Source organism: Desmodus rotundus, chromosome 2 (genome assembly GCF_022682495.2).
Source record: "Desmodus rotundus isolate HL8 chromosome 2, HLdesRot8A.1, whole genome shotgun sequence".
Classification (NCBI taxonomy): Eukaryota; Metazoa; Chordata; class Mammalia; order Chiroptera; family Phyllostomidae; genus Desmodus; species Desmodus rotundus.
In genome coordinates this window covers 59,701,063-59,721,541 of record NC_071388.1, presented here as the reverse complement: position 1 = coordinate 59,721,541, position 20,479 = coordinate 59,701,063, and the positions used below count along the sequence as shown (strand labels likewise).

Sequence of the window (20,479 nt, the reverse complement as noted above, 5' to 3'; positions counted from 1 at the left end):
CGCACTATCAGATTACTGAGTCTTTTCTTTGGCCACACTCCGCATTTCCAAATATTCCTTCCCCATTGGACCTTCAAGAAACTTGCCGTAACTCATGCACCACAGCTGCGACGGAACCGCTGGGACCACTGCTGCCTTCATCAGGCTGCATGGCTGTATTGCCCAGGACCCAAGTATCTCACTCTGTATTTAGTGATCTGTTGCTTCTGGGTCCTCAACTTGACTCTAACCTCCTTGAGGGCAGAAAGGTATCCTCCTGATCTTTATAATCCTAGCGCCTGGACCATAAGCAGACTCTCAGTAACTTACCTTATGGAAAAGGTCAGGTTATGGTTTGGCACTGAAAGCAAGGTAGAGATTTCTAAAATAGGGAGAAAGGGGGAGAAAGGAGGCCATTCAAGAGCAGAAAGGGATATGAAGAAAAGCAGGGGGCTAAATGGAAGGCATTTCCTGAGAGGCAACAGCAGTTTGGTATTGCAGAGAGTTCCCCATCAGGTGAGATAATCATGAATTTCATTTTGGCAAAGCTTAATGAAAACAATGCAAGCAAAAACTAACACTTATAAAGCATTTACTTTATACATGTGTACTCTATTTTAACCTCATAATGATGCTATAGAGTAAGTATTATTGTTGTCCCCATGATTCAAAATATTAATTATGGAACAAGCAGATTTTCCCAAAGTTTATTGCCAACTTTTATAATCACAACCCAACATCTTTTGGCTTCCATACTCCATGATCTTCAACAGTACAATATTAACTCCTTATACTTGATTAGTAATTGAAACTCAAGAATTTCCCTGCCACATAATAACTCAGGATACAGAGCAAAAAAAAAAAAAAAAAAAAAGAGGCAGGACTACATGGGTTATTTAGAAAGAAGAATCTAGCAAGAAGTGGCAGGAGAGATTTGAAAGGAATGAAGCAAGAAGCAGAAACACAGAGAGGTCAGTACAGTGGCCCGCACACGGGGATGGGGGCAGCTCTCAATCTGGAAGACGACCGAGGGAGTAGCAAGGCAGGGGCGGAGCACAGAAAAGGTATGGTAACAGAAGAAATAAAAGATTTGGCGAGTGACTACATGAGTGACAAGAAAGAGAAAACTAATAAAGTACATACTGAGGTTTTATACTCTTTCAACCAAGAGATGAAGAAAATACTCACAAACAGGGAGAAAAACGCAGGTTCTGTTGACAAAAGGGAAAATGGTTGACGTTTAGAACATTGAATTTGAGGAACACAGACTTAGAGCACGTGCCAATGTACACATGGACTGAAGTTTCAGGAAAGGAAGAGAGAGATCATGTAAAAGAGGTGACAACTGAGCATTCACGTAGATGTGAACACCCTTGAAAAAAGTAGAATAAAAGAATAAGAAGCTGTGGACTAAATGTGGGGAAATGGTTCATTTAAAGAAGCTGGTAAAAGAGATGCAGAAGACAAGAAGAAATTCTCAGAACCCAATAGAGGAAAATAAAACATCTCATTTCCCAAATCTGGGTATCTAATCTTATTCCAGAAAATCCAAGTATCATGTCTTAATTGATTAAATCCCAACTTTCCCACATAATTTCAGTAACAATAAAGAAAATGGAAACATGGATCTCCCCAAAAGTATAAACTTTGGTCACCCATAGCCAGGATCTCTGGATTTTGGACCCAATTCTAAAAGAAAAAACTCGTAAATGAGTCATGTACATCACTATGCTGTACCCCTCTCCTACATCAAGAGGTGCAACTCTTGTCAAATGCCCGTGGCCTTTCATGCCCTTCAGCAGAGGACAGGGAAGCGTTCTTATAATGTGCTTTTTCCTTAGTCTTGAGAACTCATCCATTACAACAGGGAATTGCTAGCCTGTTTCTATTTCTTTTCTTTTCTGTGTACCTTTTTTCCTTTTTGCCTTTATTGAATTAAAATTTACATACCATAAAATTCACTTTATGTATACTAATCATGAAATAAGCCAGGCAGTAAAAGACAAATACCATATGATCTCACCTTTAAGTGGAACCTAATCAACAAAACAAGCAAGCAAAATATAACCAGAGACATGAAATTAAGAACAAACAGACAGTAATCAGAGGGAAGAGGAGAGGGGATAATGGGGGGAAAAGGGTGAAAGGTTTTCAGGAACAACTATAAAGGGCACATGGACAAAACCAAAGGGGGTTAGAATCAAGGGTGGGAAGTGGGGATGGCTGAGGAAGGGGGAAAGTGGAGACAACTGTACTTGATCAACAATTTTTTAAAAAATGTGAAAATAAATAAAAAATAATAAAAACAAAATCAAAAAGAAAAGAAATACAACTTGTAAGAGTTTTCTGCTTGAGTAATTAATCTGAAATAAAATTTCCTACTTTTCAAAAAAAACAAAACAAAACAAAGTGTTCTTTCCCTGCTGACTCAGCAAATTAACTGCTTACACCAGCCAGATTCCTTTGTACTGGTAAAGGATGAGGTTACTTGGGGTCCCTTTGTGGTACGTGAGCCGTATCAGTGAGAGGAGCATGGAAGTCTCACGTGGTTTCATTTCATGAGGAAGTGTGTGACTTCACCCACAGTAAACCCTTACATAAGGACGTCTGCCTTTAGTAGTATACTTTCCAAAAACAGTTTCCTGAGTTTCTTCTCTCTTGGATCAGTATCTGAGGGAACCTAGAAAACAGGGAGTAGACATGGTTGCCGAAGGAGATGGGGAAATAATGTTTTACAGTATTCAGCATCATGGGCACATACGACCTCAGTTAAGCTTTGTAAAAATGCTGTGAGGAGTTCAAAGCTTGGAAAAGTTAAGATATTGAGCCAAAATCATATACCAGTCATTAAAATGCTATTTGCCCAAATTCAAACTTTGAATTTGGATGGAATATAGTTATCATGAAGAAACACAGGGACTTACAAGACAAACATTCAAGTGATATTAAATTCCTAGTGAGAATCTATCTTTGAGGAAAACACAGAAGCTCACATAAATTTGAATCCCAACAGGAATTTTCTAAAGCCTTGCAGACTCCAGGAAGTCCAAGTCCAGAAAAGTCAGGTGATCTGGTAGAGCTCACACAGTTGGTTAATGTAAAGCCAGAACTAGAACCCCCCAGATTAGAAGGCTGATTGCATTTGAGTTTATAAAACACTCTTACATCTATCGTGTTAGATTTTCTAGTATTTAACAATCCGCAGGGCACAAAGTCCCATCCTATATGCACTTAAGTATATGAGCTGAGGTTTGGGGTGGGGGGCGGGGAGAGAATGAGGAAGAGGCAGGAATGGGAAGACATAAGCTACCAGGGCCTGAGTGTACTCCTGGGCCCAGGTTCTGATTACCTCACATAATCCTTATTACAGTCCTACAGCATGATTATTAACACTGTCATCTCAGAGATGAGGACACCGAGTCACAGAGACGTTCAATGACTTTCCCACGGCCACACAGTGGCTCAGACGGAGCACATACCCAGAAATGGTCCGTGCTTCATGCCGGCTGAAAGAAGACACAAAAATAGACAACTCTTGTGTGGCAAAGGTGTTCATGTCCGAAGAGTAGACATTTTTCTGAATTGTAGTGACATGTATATGTATATATTTAACTGGAAAGATCAAAATGTTGTGTTTTTGGACTCCTTTGCAACTGTTTCATTTTCTTTTTTCCCTCAGAAATTAAACCTGGAATAACCAACGCTGAACCTCTGCCTGAGCTGTCCCCGAATGTTTCCTGACAGGTGTTTTTGCTGACAGTCTGTCACTGCTGAAGAATGGGGCTCAACCTAACACTTGCGAAATTACCAGGTAAGCCATAGAGAAATGCAGAGAACACTGCACTGGATCCGTAACTGTTATTTATACTATGTGGCAATTGGGGGTTTTTATCGACCACTGAACCAGGGAATAAACCAGCATTTAGGCTCGCTATCTTGAAGTATAAAACAGCAAAACAGGCAGGGTGGCACCACTGAGGTTGACCTAACTCGCTATCACTTTGAAGCTTTGTTTCATCTAGAGACCACCTCTAACAGGACAAGGATTAAATTAGCAACGTTTGCAGAAGACTTTTACACCTAAGGTACAGATTACTTTGCAGAGGGAATAAATCTGAACCAAGGTTCACTGAGGGTCCCCAGAGGCCAAAGGCAACTGCCTCCCTACCCTACTGGTAACGTCAGGCAGCGACCGTGCAAGGGCGGCTGGGCCATGGCAGCGACAACCTGTAATTTGCCTGGCTTTAGTATTCCATTCCCACCTGGCAGGTAGAGCAGAGACGTGTTGTTGATACGTTCACATTTCGTGCCAGGGGAGACACACCCTAATGAGCAATAATGTAGCTTCACCAAGAGCAAAAGGACCGAGATTCTTCACCACTCTTTCTATCGTTCATAATGCGACTGCTACTCATGCGGTAAGTTGTAATTAGTGCCGTAAGAGAGTGAACACATACTAAGTACTAGACACTGTGCACGAAATGTTTGCAGAGCATTTAACTTTCAGAAGGTCCAGCAAGGTCACATACATTCCATTTTACAAAGCCCTGAAGTGACTAACCAGCACTGTCAAATCGGACTTTCGGCAGTGATGAAAATACCCTTCCTCTCTGCACGATACGGGAGCCACACGCGGCTGACGCTCCATCTGGCCACACACCCCGAGCCTTTCTCCAGCACATGCAGATACACACAGTCCCCTTACACACAGACACAGACAGCCACAGCCCACACGGCAATACTCACCACCACATCACTCTCACAAAACGATAATTTACTGTGAAACTAGAGTGCCTATGTCATTGTCTTTGTTGATTTAATTTAAAGGAGTTGAGAAAGGGGGAACAGGGAGAGAATAACAAAGCAGTGTTTACCCTCAATTATCATTCTGTACCAAAGTCTGCACTAAGTAATACAGGAAATCACATCCTAATAAACAAGTAGCATGTGAGAAAATAGCCTTTACACTGCAGAAAACAGTTTCCAGTTTTTCTTAACTGAATCACCATACTGCCTGGCATTGGAAATATTCCCTAACCTGGCCATGTTCACCATCGACAGTGAGGAGCAAAACCTGACTGAAATGCCTGAGTGAAGAAAGCCACTCACTGTTATCGGTCACTGTTCCGGAGCGGGAACAGCGCAAGAAAGGCCTCTGAGCGTGCCCACAACCTTGGAAAAGCCGGGGTGATGATACAGGAGAGAAGAAATGATGGTGGCAGAGCTGGCAGAAAGGGATTAGGAATGACATAGACTTAGTCCTAAAAAATCAATCAGACAAAACTCTCCACATTAAAGTTTTGAGCTTTCCAGAGCAATCCACATGCAGATCTGCCTGGCGCTGAGGAATCACTTTTTCCCTCTCTGTTTGCAAATTATTTCACAAAATGACCCACAACAGACTTTAACTAATAATTTAAGCTGCACTGTCAATGTGGGATTTGTGAATGAAGTAATAGCCAAGTCCAGGCCCACCCCAAGGAAGTTAGAGGACCTTTATTTGAAATGTTAACCCTTTACATAAACTAAGGAAGCAAACACCACCACCAAACTGAACACCAGACTCTCTCAAAGCTACAGAACAGTTCAATGCCCACTGTGGAATGAGGCCACTCATGCTAGACAGTTATCATTTATGGGGCACAGTTCAGAGAAGGATCATTTTTTAACATCCTGATTTAAGACTCTGTATTTAATAACCATAATTGAACAGTACATTATCCCTTTAATAATAAGAGAGCTTGATTATACAATTAAAACTTTGAAATGCTATAATGATATACTGAACATGCACGCAATCCCTAACCAACAAGTAAGTGTGGGTCCTTCCATTCCACAACGGCTATGCAGAGTGGGTCCAGTGAGCAAACACTAAGGGCTGATACCGCCTGTGCCCAGTATACTACCTTTAGTAGCATCTTATTTGCATTTACAGCGGCTCCAAAGCCATTCGTCAATAATCATTTCAAGCACAAACATCATTTCAGATGATGTAGCTGCCCCTTTCCACCTGTGTCTCTCAGCTGGACCACTTGTCTTGGTTAAAACTTACTTCTCTTCTCTCCACCTTCCTTAGGGTTCTATTCTGGGTTAAATGAAAGTGACTGACTACTAATAGTTAATTGGGGAAATTAATTCAAGCAAATAGGTTATCCCAGGTAAAACTGCACATCTTAAGAAGCTTCTAATGACATGAATGCTGATGTGGATCTTGTGATACAGAACACTTCATTCTGTCAGAACAGGCTTCAAGGACCTGTTCGCGGCAGCATCTGAAACTGGCAACAGGAACATAGAGGGCCGCTGAATCAGGCATTTAAACTTGTAAAGCTTACTAATACTATGGGGATCATCATCAGAGGCCAGTCCAGGTATAAATTACGAGCCTGTATAAAGATATTTAAGCCAGGAAAACCAGTTTTTAAAAACACTCTTAGCAGGGAATAAGAGAGAACAAATTGGAAAGCGGACAAGAATACTCAGGAAGAGCCTACACTTAACTTTCAGGCAGCAATTTAAGAACCTGTTTTTGGATTATAATCATCAGACCTCCCCTGTTTCACTCCTTCAAATAAGGGAAGCAACAACAACACACATACTACAGAGCCTGTCATGTAGGGAAAAGAGGGCCAAATTCATGCTGTTACCTCTAAACCAGAATCATTCCAAAACACAACTGGCAAATGTGATTAATGAGTGCCAAGTAAAAACTAAAAAATGGCCTTCCTTGTAACCTTACATCTAAAATGTTCATTTTAAAATTGTGTTAGTTCAGGTTTTCAAAAAGAGCAGATAACACAGTGGGATTGAATGGCCAAGAGATTTCCAGGGGAAATGCCGGCAGGGGTCACGGGCTGCGCCTGTCTGCCTTGGAGGGCAGACTGGGGAGCATGGAGGTGGGAGAGGGGGGGTCGGGGCAGAAGAAGCAGGGCGATTCAGACTGCAGGGCCCTGGAAAGTTTTGACCAGGCCGATGAGGAATCTTCCAGCCTAAGTCATTCATCAGAGAATCCTCTCCTGTCTCAGGAACTGGCTTGTCTTAGTGTCCTTCCTGTGCTCCGTTACTGGCCCACAGCAGTCCCTGGGAAGTGTGGCATCATCAAGAGACCGCAGAGGCCCCTTTCCAAGGTTGTCACCACAGTAAATCCAATGTTCGTAAGCCATGTGCCATGTCCGTGCTTCCATGACAAAGTGGCATAGCATAGGTCTCTAACAACATGAACAAAACTGTAAATTCCCCCCACAGAAGGTAAAAGGTTTAAAGATTTCATATTCCAAGTGCGATAGGTAAAATCTAGTAAAATCTTGTAAATAAAAAGGTACCAGCCTACAACTATTTAAAAAAAAATTGCAATTACAGTTGACATGCAATATTATTTTAAACAATTAAAACAACTATTTCTAGTCCTAAAGATGTTCCCTAAAGCTTCTTAACTACTGTTAAGAAAGTCAAGAGCAAAAAATTCAAAATGGCCCACTAATTTGACTTTTTTCCAATTCTTGATGATTAAATAACTTAAAACTGAAAGAGAGGAACAGACTTTTCAGGGAACATGCCAAAAACCACACTAAATGAATAACCATGCACTAGCCGTTTTATTTCCTCATTTATGAAAATTTGACTTTCTACCCCCAGATTTTGTTGATTCTATTTGTAATGATATCAAACACTGAGTTAAAATTCAAGATAATTTTCATTGATATATTTATTTTCATTTTCAAAAGGTGATCATAGAGAACCAGAAATACCACATTTTGGTCAAGGGACTACATGGAGTGGGGCTTGGGGATCAAATTTAGGGATAAGGCCACCAATTCTTTAGCCACTCAAATATTAACAATGCACTAAGCTGACTGTTTACATCACTAAAGACATTTTGAAAGTCACCCCAAATAGCAGCGGCCCAGCCTGCCGGGGCACCCAGGAGTCTGTGGGGCGTGCATGCGAAGCTCTGACGTGGCCTGTCCCACCTCTCCCACAGATGATGAGCTGCACGGCCAAGGGAACCCCTCTGCAAGTAATGCCAGCGATGGACCTGGAAAGAACACCACCGCTAACAATGAGTTTGACACCATCATCCTGCCTGTGCTTTACCTCATCATATTTGTGGCGAGCATCTTGCTGAATGGTCTAGCAGTGTGGATCTTCTTCCACATTAGGAATAAAACCAGCTTCATATTTTATCTCAAAAACATCGTGGTTGCTGACCTCATAATGACGCTGACTTTTCCATTTCGAATAGTCCATGACGCAGGATTTGGACCCTGGTACTTCAAGTTTATCCTCTGCAGATACACTTCCGTTTTGTTTTATGGACACATGTATACTTCCATCGTGTTTCTTGGGCTGATAAGCATTGACCGCTATCTGAAGGTGGTAAAGCCATTTGGGGACTCTCGCATGTACAGCATAACCTTTACGAAGGTTTTATCTGTTTGTGTTTGGGTGATCATGGCTGTTTTGTCCTTGCCAAACATCATCCTAACAAACGTTCAACCAACTAAGGAAAATATTCACGACTGCATGAAACTTAAAAGCCCCTTGGGAGTCAAATGGCATAATGCAGTCGTTTATGTCAACAGCTGCTTGTTTGTGGCTGTTCTGGCAATCCTGATCGGGTGCTACATAGCCATATCCCGGTACATCCATAAATCCAGCAGGCAGTTCATAAGCCAGTCGAGTCGAAAGCGAAAACACAACCAGAGCATTCGGGTGGTTGTGGCTGTGTTCTTCACCTGCTTTCTACCATATCACTTGTGCAGAATTCCTTTTACTTTTAGTGACTTAGACAGACATTTAGACGAATCTGCACACAAAATCTTGTATTACTGCAAAGAAATGACACTCTTCTTGTCTGCATGCAACGTGTGTCTGGATCCAATAATTTACTTTTTCATGTGTAGGTCATTTTCAAGAAGACTATTCAAGAAATCAAATATCAGAACGAGGAGCGAAAGCATCAGATCACTGCAAAGTGTCAGAAGATCAGAAGTCCGCATATATTATGATTATACTGATGTGTAGGAGTTAAAGGCCATGAGGCCCTCTCTCCTTTGTTGAAGTCAATATGTACAAACTGTAAATAAATGTTTCTTTTGATTATCCTTGCTTCAGCCCTTAAAAATATGCATAAACAGATAACTAAAATGGTATGAAATCTGGGTATAATTTGGAACTCTAGAAACCATGAGGGCAGACCCAAAAGTGAGACAAACGAGAGGCAGTGTGTGGCTGAGGGCAGGGTTCCTGGCTCAGGGTGGAAGGAGCAGCGGCAGGGAGCGCTACTGCGATGTGAGTGAGTGGCAGCCGTCTCCCAGGAAATGCTGCTGCTCTGAAGCCGCTTTTGGGAGAACAGAAAGTATAGAGAAAACTCTGTCTAACCTTGAAGTTTAAGACTATGGGAAGACAAAGCTGTTCTCAATACATTTACATAATCATTGATATAACTGAGTAGATACTGATTTCCAGGCTTTCTGTCATTCCATCTACGAGTATGTAGGACCTTGACCATCACCCCTTTGCTGTGTTTTTCAGTGTCATAGCATATTAAAAAAAAAAACCTTGTATAGTACGGGGTAGGTGAGAAGATTTGGTAATGTATTTTGGAGAAAGAATAGTGTGACTGAACATTACGATGAAACACGCTCAACTCATGTGTACCATTATTATACACCCATTCTGCATTTCAATCCTCATGTGTGGAAGGTAGAGAAGAGAATATGGAAGTGTGGTTAATAATCAAGTTTATGTAAATATTTATTAATAAACCATTTAATAGTATTTTAGAAAATTATTAGTAAAATAATCTTTCCTTTAAGCTTTATGCCACCTTTAAAAATAATATCATTGTTTAAAAAAATAAACTTAAGTTAGCCCTGGCCAGGCGGCCCAGTTTATTGGAGCATCGTCCCATGTACCAAAGGGTTGCGGGTTCAATCCCTGGTTAGGGCACATATGGTAGGCGACAGATTGATGCTTCTCTCTCTTCCCTTTCCTCTCTAAAATCAATAACCATACCCTCGTGTGAGGATTTAAAAAATAAAATAAAAAATAAAAAGATAACCTTAAGTTGAAGGATAGAGTTCAATAAATCAAGTCCAAAAAGCATAAGTAACCTCTTAAATCACAAAATATTTTCTCCTCCTCTAAGATAAACCCTTGAGCCTTTATTCTTTTCCAAAGCCTTCAGCTGCCGGTGTGTTGCCTAAGTGCCTGATCTGTGCTAACACTAGATGAGGAGCTGAGGAAGCAAGAAAAGGAGGGGGTGGTGAAGGCACGTTTGCCGACGAAAGAGGACATTATGGTTAACAGAGACAAAAAACATCCCTGTATATGAAAGAACAATATTTTATTTAGATTCTTTTAAACTATCTGTGAAATTCTAAAGCACTAAAGTGAGCAAAAATGAGGGCCTAAGAATAACGGAGCTTAACTGTGACAACCCTCTGAAGATACAAGAACAGAATTCAGGAACTACTGCCCATCTAGTAGGTGAGTCAGGTTTGGCAAAGCGGTTGGTTAGCCAAGGGGTTCAAAGAATTACCTGAAGATCTCTATCAAAACACCCATCTCTCCATCAGGATTCCAATTCCATAAATTCTTGGGGCACTCCGATACAAGAATGTATACACCTCACTTGGATATTTGAACAGCCACTCCTCTCCCCCAGTTGGGTGCCGCTAGCTGGGATAAGATAGCTAACGTGAAAAAAAAGCCTGAAAGGCCGATTCCTTTCTCCACCCTCCCCATAACACCCAGGGTGAGGCACAGCTGCCCTCTATAAAAAGTGAAGGAGCAGAGCTGCCATTGGAAAGAATACCCTCAGTGTAACATGGCCCGTCCTCCATACCTTGTTTCCACTACGTCACAGCTCCCAGTCAAGTATCTCAAGAACATCACCCACTTCACTGTGTGAGTGTTTAGTATATAAATGGGCACAGAATATGCACATACACACACATGGTCACTCAAACCCCCCAAACTAAGAATCCACCATCGTTAATACCATCAAACGGCCCTATTTAGCTCTCTGGAACTTACCAAACACTTCTCTGGCCCAGACGTCACTTAACCCTCTAATCCAGACCTCAACTCTAAGAGGCCTCTAAAACATCTCAGGCCTATTTTAATGTTTCCAAAACTGTGTCACTCTATAGTAGGCACATTTAATGTTATGACAGTTTTATTCCCTGAACTTACATTACTGTATTAATGGGATATCTTAAAACATAGACTTAGGGGAAAAAAAGAAAATTGTCCCATTTTTAAAAAATTATTTAAAAAATTCAAAATTATACTGCTTATATTTCATATCAGTGCCCACACTGTGATCCCCAAAATTACTTATCCCCGCCAACCAAGAATGGGATATTTACATGAGTAAAATATTATCAGTAGGAATAATATTAAATACTGTGCTAGTATCAAAAGTTAATTCAAAATACATTAGTACTGAAGAAATATTTTCATTAATTGATAATTTAGAAATAATCTGCAATCTAAAATTTCTTAGAATGACAGTCAAAATTAATGCCTAAGGGTCCTTATGGGCAGTAATAATAACATAGTTGTTCTTCCTTCATGTACATGAGAAACATGAACTATATGTTCAGATAATTTCAAAAAAAGATTTTTTTCTATTCTTTCTCAAACTTTCAAAAACACTGATTTGTAGAAAATCTTTTGATGTATGTCTTACTCTCTTCATTTATTATATTATTCATACCATTTTATTCTCATTCCCAAACAGTACAGCAGCATCGCTTTTCTCAATGAAAGCTTTAAAGGAACGGCCACAAGGAGAGCCCCTAAATCTAGATTAAATAGCTGAGGCAAAGCTGTGCGTGTGCACCAGGCAGTACAGGCTACACACAAAGGGATTTTATGATAACCGTGGGGGAACTGTGATACACTAGGGGAAAAAATAAAGAAATGTGGTATATTAGGGAGGAAATTAAGGAAACAAGAGCAAATAAAGGTTTGGGATTCCTTAAATCTTATAAATAGAGATTTTCCCCAGACTAAACACTACAAGAAGACAGCTAAAACAGTCAGTAAACACTTACTAGGCATGTACCATGTTAAAAACACACACACACACAGTGTAATCAATATGATATTTAAAATAATCTTTGGATACCCCAAAGTTAATTAGAAAAATAAGTATTTCTTAAGATCAAACATTTTCACATTTCAGCAGAATGCAAACATCTCATAGATGCAAAATTATTAGGCATAACCCCTAGCCCTCTAGCACCATCTAGTGGTAGATTCATGAAACAGCTGAAGAAAAAGACTAATATACTGGTATAATAGCCCTTCCCTCATCTTCCTTCAGCCACCATCAGTGCTAATGCGCACACACACACACACACACACACACACACACACACACACACACAGAGTCCCGGAGCTGCCTAGAAAGATGCAAATGTTTGCAACGAATAATTAAGACCTACAGGAAATTATCTTACAGATGTAAGGAAAAAAACAGCTAAAAGTCTAATATACAATGGACTTCACGGGGAAAATGCTACAAACACTGACTGCTCTCTCCTAATTTCCATACATGAAACATAAAGTAAATATAATTTATCTACAGATTTAAAAGTACACAAAAATCATTTATTAGTGTTGAAGAGGTGGAAATAAGACTGTTGAAAGTTTTACTTACCAAGAAACTCCTGGGATTCAAATGTCAATTTTTGTTTTGAATATTTTAAGGTTCTTTTATTTTTATAAACCACAATGATAAGAAATTATCTAAAATGATAAAAATGATGTATTGTGGCTTTTAGACCACACATCCTTTTTTCTCATTTGGAAACTCAAGATATGGAAATAAATTGGAAACTCCTTTATCTCTAAGAGCTTCAAAGGCAAACATTCTTAATAAAAGTAAAGTGGCCAATTTCCCTTTGAATAGCACCAGAAAATGCCCACTGGCTGCAGTCTGGGCAGGCTCCACAGGAACTCTTGGACATGAGCCATGTGTCTGATTAAATCAGCATCACTTAGGAACAGGGTCTAGACTAGTCAGCCAGATTTTTCAGACCCTCCAAGTCTAAATCTAGATTTAAATGTCATAAACAAAACTTTCCAGCTCTGACACATTTACACGCACACACACATGCAGACCAACACACAGCACGGGTGTTGTATAACGAGGGCTGACAGAGTTAGTACAACAAATGTCACTCAGTCCCTTAACCTAGTGACTATTTTAAATAGTCTTAAAAATCATTTTCTGTGCTTAATATTGTTACTACTAGCCTAAACCAAAATATCTTCAATAACATTGACACCATCTACCCTATAAATATCTGTATGTTTTTCAAAAATCCTGAACCATATATATCCCCACAATGAAAAAATGTATAAATATGTGAGAAAGTGAGTACCAGGCAAAACATTTGTATACTATTTAAACTTAGAACATCTATACCAGACCTTCACAACACGATCACACCTAATGCATCCTCTTTGAGAGACGTCAACGTGTTTTAGTACGCTGACATAAAAGCCATAGACAGATCCACCTACACATACAAGCACATGTGAGCGCACACACGTGCACGCAGACCTAGTTGCCCAGTAATGCAAAACTGTAAAAATAACTACAAAGCTGAAAGTGTGCAAAGCAATCTTAATAATCAAGAAAAACATTATTGTTCCATAACTTTAAAATTTTTTGTCAAATTATTAAAAATTGCCTTACTGTTGGTTATAAACAAAAAAATAGTAAATGTATAGCATTGGAAACATTAAGTTTCCTTCTTTACCTTGTAAAGAAGAAAACTTATTAAGAGTACTGTGAAGAGTATTGCTCACCTGCCGGTACGTCACTTAGGATACAGAGTGAACACCTTTTTCCACGCCTTGTAGCATTGTCACACCCATTTCTAGGTTTGAATCGGCTTCCAACAGTCTGTCCTTTTATTCCGGAAATCCCTTTATAATGTGAAGTTTCTTGCCAGCATCACTCTCTCTGAGCTATTTCTTCTTTAACTCTCTTTACTTTGAGTTTGAATTTCAGTTTCGGGATCATCACTTTTCATTCCTTTGCTGCACGTTCACCTTTGTTGATCAGCTCTCCCTTCTGACCATCCACTTCTGTAGAACATCATGCCGTTCATCGTAGCAAACACGAGAGAAACACAACTGACTACACACTCTGCTGCCTGCGCAGGGAGTGAACGACAGATGTGCAGGGACCAGGCACCACCCCGCTGTAAATGAGGTGCCGTGGCTGGTCACTGTGACGCACATGTCCACTCACACGGTGAACTGTGAACAAGAGAGGCGGCAGTGAAGTTTGTACTTCATGCAATCGATCAGTTAATGCACTCTGGTAACTGAAGTTTGAACCGTGCTTCTGGGGGACTAGTGATCTTTAACCAAATCATGGTAACTCGAATACATATATGTCAGAACTGGAAAATCAAGGACTGCCTGCCTGTGTGTGCATGTGTGTACAGTGATAAGCATAACAGGAAGAAACAGAGAGGGAGAAACTGATAATAAAACAATGTGTAATTTAATATCAAATTCTTAGGTACAACTGTATGAGAAAATATCATTTGTTGATTCACCAGGAAGGAGTCAGATGCTTCCATCTATGTAGAATCATGTGAACACCACGTATATCCTTGCACTGGCGATGTGGCTTTCTAAAGTGGTAAACAGTTCTTGAGAAAATTCCAAATAAAATAGTATTGAAACAATAGTTACATTCATGGAAATGTCTGATTGGTGGATATTAAGCCAGGAAAAACTATGTTTTACATGCAAAATAGAATTAAATCATTGGCTTAGATATTTATAAGTAGATTTTTCACCCATGGGAGAGTTTAATGAGCTACTTCTATGAGAAGCATGAGACAATTCTTCCCTGTGCAAGACTGCCTCCTACTTTCTAAGACATCCAGCATCCACCAGATACCGGGAGGAAAAAGTACTCCAGATATGACAAACTGCCCCTGGGGTAGTGCTGATGACACTGAAAGAACCCTGATCCAGGTTCCTGAGCCACTCATACTCAGAGAGACAAATATGCCCAAGGTTTCAAGCAGTACAGAAAACGAAGCCTCCAGATACAATAAGGTGTAATTAAATTTGGAGAGGGATATGGCATTCATCAAAAATTAATAAATAAGACTTCTGGCCAAGATGGTGGCATAGGTGGATACACTGTGCCTCCTTACACAATCAAAAGAAGGACAACAACAATTTAAAAACAAAAAATAACCGGAACTGACAGAAAACAGAACTGTATGGGAAGTCCGACAACCAAGAAGAAGACACATTCATCCACCTGGGAGATGGGGCGGAGACAGGCAGCCAAGCAGAGAGGACTCGCAGCAAGATGGTTGCAGGAGGACTGGGGTGGGCAGCTGGGGGACCCGGCTACAGCTGGCAGACCCGATGACAGACCACTCAACCCAGGGCTCCAGAGTGGGGGGGGGGGGGAAATAAAGCCTCAAACAACTGACTGAAAACACCTGTGGGTTTGAGGAAGCAGGAGAGACTCCCATCCTCACAGGAGAGATCATTGGAGAGACCCAAATTGACCTAGAACATACACAAACCCACCCACTTGGGAATCAGCACCAGAGGGGCCCAATTTGATTGTGGCTAGTGGGGGAAGTGACTGAAAACTGGCAGGGAACAGAGCAAGCATCACTGTTCCCTCTCAGACCCCTCCCCCACATACAACTTAACAGCACAGCAACATGGGTTGCCCTGCCCTGGTGAACACCTAAGGCTCCGCCCCTTACTACGTAACAGGCGCACCAAGACAAAAAAAAAATGGCCCAAATGATAGAACAGATCAAAGCTCCAGAAAAAATACAACTAAGTGACGAAGAGATAGCCAGCCTATCAGATGCACAGTTCAAAACACTGGTAATCAGGAAGCTCACAGAATTGGCTGAATTTGTTCAAAAACTAGATGAAAAAATGAAGCCTATGCTAAGAGAAACAAAGGAAAATGTACAGGGAACCAATAGTGATGGGAAGGAAACTGGGACTCAAACCAATGGTGTGGACCAGAAGGAAGAAACATCCAACCAGAAAATGAAGAAACAAGAATTCAAAAAAATAAAGAGAGGCTTAGGAACCTCCAGGACACTTTTAAACGTTCCAACATCTGAATTATAGGGGTGCCAGAAAGAGAAGAGGAAGAGCAAGAAATTGAAAACTTATTTGAACAAATAATGGAGAACTTCCCCAATCTGGCAAAAGAAATAGACTTCCAGGGAGCCCAGGAAGCTCAGAGAGTCCCAAAGAAGTTGGGCCCAAGGAGGAACATACCAAGGCACATCATAATTACATTACCCAAGATTAAAAATAAGGAGAGAATCTTAGAAGCAGCAAGAGAAAAGGAGACAGTTACCTACAAAGGAGTTCCCATAAGACTATCAGCTGATTTCTCAAAAGAGACCTTACAGGCAAGAAGGGGCTGGAAAAAGGTATTCCAAGTCATGAAAGGCAAGGACCTACATCCAAGATTGCTCTATCCAGCAAAACTTTCCTTTATAATGGAAGGGCAGATAAAGTGCTTCTCAGATAAGGTCAAGTTAAAGGAGTTAGTTCATCATCACCAAGCCCTTATTATATGAAATGTTAAAGGGATTTATCTAAGAAAAAGAAGATAGAAAATATCAACAGTAAAATGACAGCAAACTCACAGTTATTAACAACCACATCTAAAACAAAAACAAAAGCAAACTAAGCGAACAACTAGAACAGGAACAGAACCACAGAAATGGAGATCACATGGAGGGCTATCAACAGGGGAGTGGGAGGGGTAGAGAAGGGGAAAAGGTACAGAGGATAAGTAGCATAAATGGTAGGTAAAAAATAGACAGGGGGAGGGTGAGAATAGTATAGGAAATGTAGAAGCCAAAGAACTTATATGTATGACCCATCGACATGAACTAAAAGTGGGGAAAGTGGGTGGGAGGGGGTGTGCAGGGTAGAGGGGAGTGACGGTGTGGGGGGAGGGGGGGAATGGGACAACTGTAATAGTGTAATCAATAAAATATATTTTAAAAATTAATAAGGCAAGACATTTCATTCCCACCTCTCCATATCATTAAAAAAAACCCTAAAAAAACAGTGATTTCTATAGAGTCTATATACAAGCTTCATTAGACGTCTGCTTTTAAGTTTAGTATGTTCTCTGCAAATGCCATTTGAAAGACAGCTATATATACCTTATCAATACCCCTAAGATTAGGGGGTAAAAACAGACAAAGATCATAATAATGATGATCTTATCTTCATGTAGTGCCTACCAGTAACTGTCCCAAGCACTTTAATCCCCCAAACAACCCTGTGAAGTAGGTATCCTCTTATTCCTGAAGCACACCAGCCAAGGGAGCATGGCTGGGAGGTAAAGTGATGGTGGCAGGTTATAAAGCCAAGGAGTCCAGGCTGTTACCTAGACATCAGTTTCTCCACCCCAACCCAGGAGGCTCCTTACCTTTGAACTTAGCTAACAGCAGCATCACCCAGCCAGGCATCTGAACTGGAAACCCAAGTGATTCTAGGCACCTCTCTTTCCGTCCTCCCCATGAACCACCCTGTACCCAACCCTGACAATTTACCCTCAGAAATGGTAGACAAGCCAGCCTCTGCCCTGGCTGGCCCTGCACCAGGCTGAGCTCAGGCCCAGGGCTGGGCTGTGAGGTCTCATGGATGAGTAAGGATTTGAAAGCAGGATCCCACCTCTCGCCGTGTGCCATACTGAGAGAAGAAAAGAAACCAACCGCCACGATTTTAAACTGACAAAACCACTGCTTGACACCTTGACTCCTACTTTTTCCCAGTCCCTCGCACTCTTTTCTAGCACTTTTAACACTGACTGGTTGTTTTCTAATGAAATGAAAACAGCTAATGTGTATTGGATACTCCCTTTGCACCAAACACCATTCTCAGCCCCTGACTTGTATCCGCCCACTTGATCCCCATGACAACCCCCTGAGGAAGCACCAGCCTCACCACTGGGATGAAGAGTCCCAGTCACCAAGGTCATGCACTTCAGAAAGACTTTTGCTGGGAATGGACGCAGGCAATGTGGATCTAGAAGCTCAGATTTTAACCATGGCTCAATATTGAAATGCAATGCATCCCTGAAGGTATTACTGATACTACCAAAAGCCTTGCTAATTATTTATGTTACCAAATGCTATTAACACAAATAAACTACATGGATACTGCAACTAACGCTGGACTTGAAGTAGAGAAGAGCTCTTAACCAAAGGCTCACTAACTTGTTTAATAAATATGAAAGATAATACCATCAAGAGGATATTAACTTAAGCCAATCAATCAGGCATGTTTGATCATTTTATTCCCTTATGATTAGGATGAGTGTGTAATTCATCACCACAGTTTGGGTACTTTTGAGAGTGAAAGTGTCCCTGAACTGGCACAACCAGTATAAACTGGGACAGTGTGGGCAAAGCTGGACATGACTGCCCACACTCATAACACATAGCTCCATCTACATCGGGACTGTGATACCTATTGTACTTAAGCAGGCAGCTTAGGACAAGAAAAAAGAATTCAAGGAATTCAGCCCTCCCCTTAGTGAGAAGCCCCACTGTGAAGCTTCTTCTATGCAGCTTCCTAAGCAAACCGTAAGCCTGATGCTGGTTTAGCAGCTATTCAACACCAACCTCTAAAGGTTGCTTCTTGAGAGTGCAGATAATGGTTTGCTTTGTTGCCAGCAGTTTTGATTAATGCCGCAAGACACAACGTAGCCCACCCAAACTGAATAGTTTTTGTCTGCTTTTGCTTCCTGGAAGAAGACTTAAATCTAAGTTCTAATTTAAGTTCTTTCTTTCCTCCACAACAAAACCATTATGATTCATTCTTAACATTATTAACTACTAAGTACCAAATATGATTGGTATGATTTCAACAGATTTTAGAGACAGCAGCTACATTTGTTCTTCCAAGGCCCAGACTACACGGAGACAACTAAACAAAGCAGGCCCATCACAAGGTAGAGCCACAGGGGGGCGCTGGTGTGGTCGCCCCACAGCAGAGGGTGAGAGCAACATCGCCACTTACGGGAAGCCTGTGATCCTCCAGAAAGGCTGAGGAAGCCCCACCCTGTTTGCAAATATGGGTTCCCATTCAGCCTTCCTGTCATGGTTAAACCACGAGACCTCATTCAACTCATGCCACAGACAAAGGCAAAGAGCACAGCTGCACAGCTGCTCCCAGAACAGCCCATTCAAAGACCGAAAACAGAACCTCCACCTCGTTGATTCTTTGTTCTGGTTATGCCAATTGGTTCATACAAATAGCCTGAGAATCACTGATGAATTCACATTGTTGGCAAAAGATACATGAGTTCTCTGCAATACTGCTTGAAGCCATAAAGGATTTCTCAGTCAGGCCACCAAGGAAATTAAATTACCATGGATAACCAGACAACCTTCACATTATCCAGTACAAAGAAGTGTGCTAAGCTAATAACCTGTTTGCTGAACAAAGACTGATTCTACATACTTTCAGGTGTGGCTTAGTCTTTGGGTTTAAAAACAAAAAAAAAGAGAGACTGCATGAGATCACCCACAGCACTTCCTTTGATTTCAGTTAACCTCAGTGAAGTTCCCTGAAGTCTCAGCACCACAAAACCAACACCAAACTTGCTGGTATGTTCTCTTCCCACACACCCCTGCAGTATGAACAAGTAGGATCTGTTTATCAGAACAACTCTGGGAAAGTTTATCTAATGAAAATGAAGTAATTTTCCACATTCTTAAGTCTCATTCCAGCTCAAGCTTCTCTCAGTGCTTTCCCAAGGCTCATTTTTCTAACTTGTTCTAATGATTTACTAAAAAGCTGGGCAGTTAGAGCACTATGTGAAAAAACTGCCTTATAAAGCAGTGTATTATCCTCTCAGTTACCTGTCTCAAACGGAATCATTACGCAGGTCAGAGGTTCAGAAACCTACAAAAGGAGCTCAGAAGTGTGCACTAGAATTGATTAGACAATCTAATGCCCCCAGGATAACATTATTGTATGTAAAAATATTTAGTCCTTGTTCTCAGATTAATTCCACTGTCTCATATATCTGTAACCATAGGACCAGCGCACACAGTTGGGGAATATTCTCTGCCTCTCCTTTATACTGGTAATATACTCATTCAGCCAGCATTTCTGAGTGCTTGCTATGGTAGTGGGCACTGGGAACACCAAATTAAATCAACAAGCACAGCCGCTGCCCATGGCAGGTGGGCATGAGATAAAAACAGTCCCTGTGGGGAGAATACTAACACCACCAAGGTATCAGGGACACTTGCAGAGATAGTGACTGTTGGCTGAAGCAAGTCTTGACAATAGATGGAAGCAGAATGAAGACAATGAGAAATGATAGATTTTGTCGAGTCAGAGGTGTAAAAGAAACTGGCCTCTCTTGCTTCCTCAACATCCTTCCAAAAACCCACACAGAGAAGAGGAAATACGGGCACTGAAGTTCTTG

General features: G+C 41.0%; 2 protein-coding genes across 11 annotated transcripts in view; one reads left to right on the top strand and one right to left on the bottom strand.

Moving 5' to 3' along the window:
* The window catches only part of MED12L (mediator complex subunit 12L), a 313,958-nt gene that overhangs the window by 121,695 nt on the left and 171,784 nt on the right, over positions 1 to 20,479 (bottom strand). The window lies entirely within an intron of this gene.
* The window catches only part of GPR87 (G protein-coupled receptor 87), an 87,270-nt gene that overhangs the window by 12,287 nt on the left and 54,504 nt on the right, over positions 1 to 20,479 (top strand). The window contains exons 2-3 of one of the 2 annotated variants that reach the window (XM_024566192.3): positions 3,659 to 3,790; positions 7,961 to 9,086. In XM_024566192.3, the coding sequence (XP_024421960.2) occupies positions 3,757 to 3,790; positions 7,961 to 9,003 (1,077 nt within the window). In that variant the 5' untranslated portion in view covers positions 3,659 to 3,756 and the 3' untranslated portion in view covers positions 9,004 to 9,086. Of the gene's footprint in view, positions 1 to 3,658; positions 3,791 to 7,960; positions 9,087 to 20,479 lie in introns of those variants that run through there. The other variant, XM_045199978.2, reaches the window with a different exon arrangement.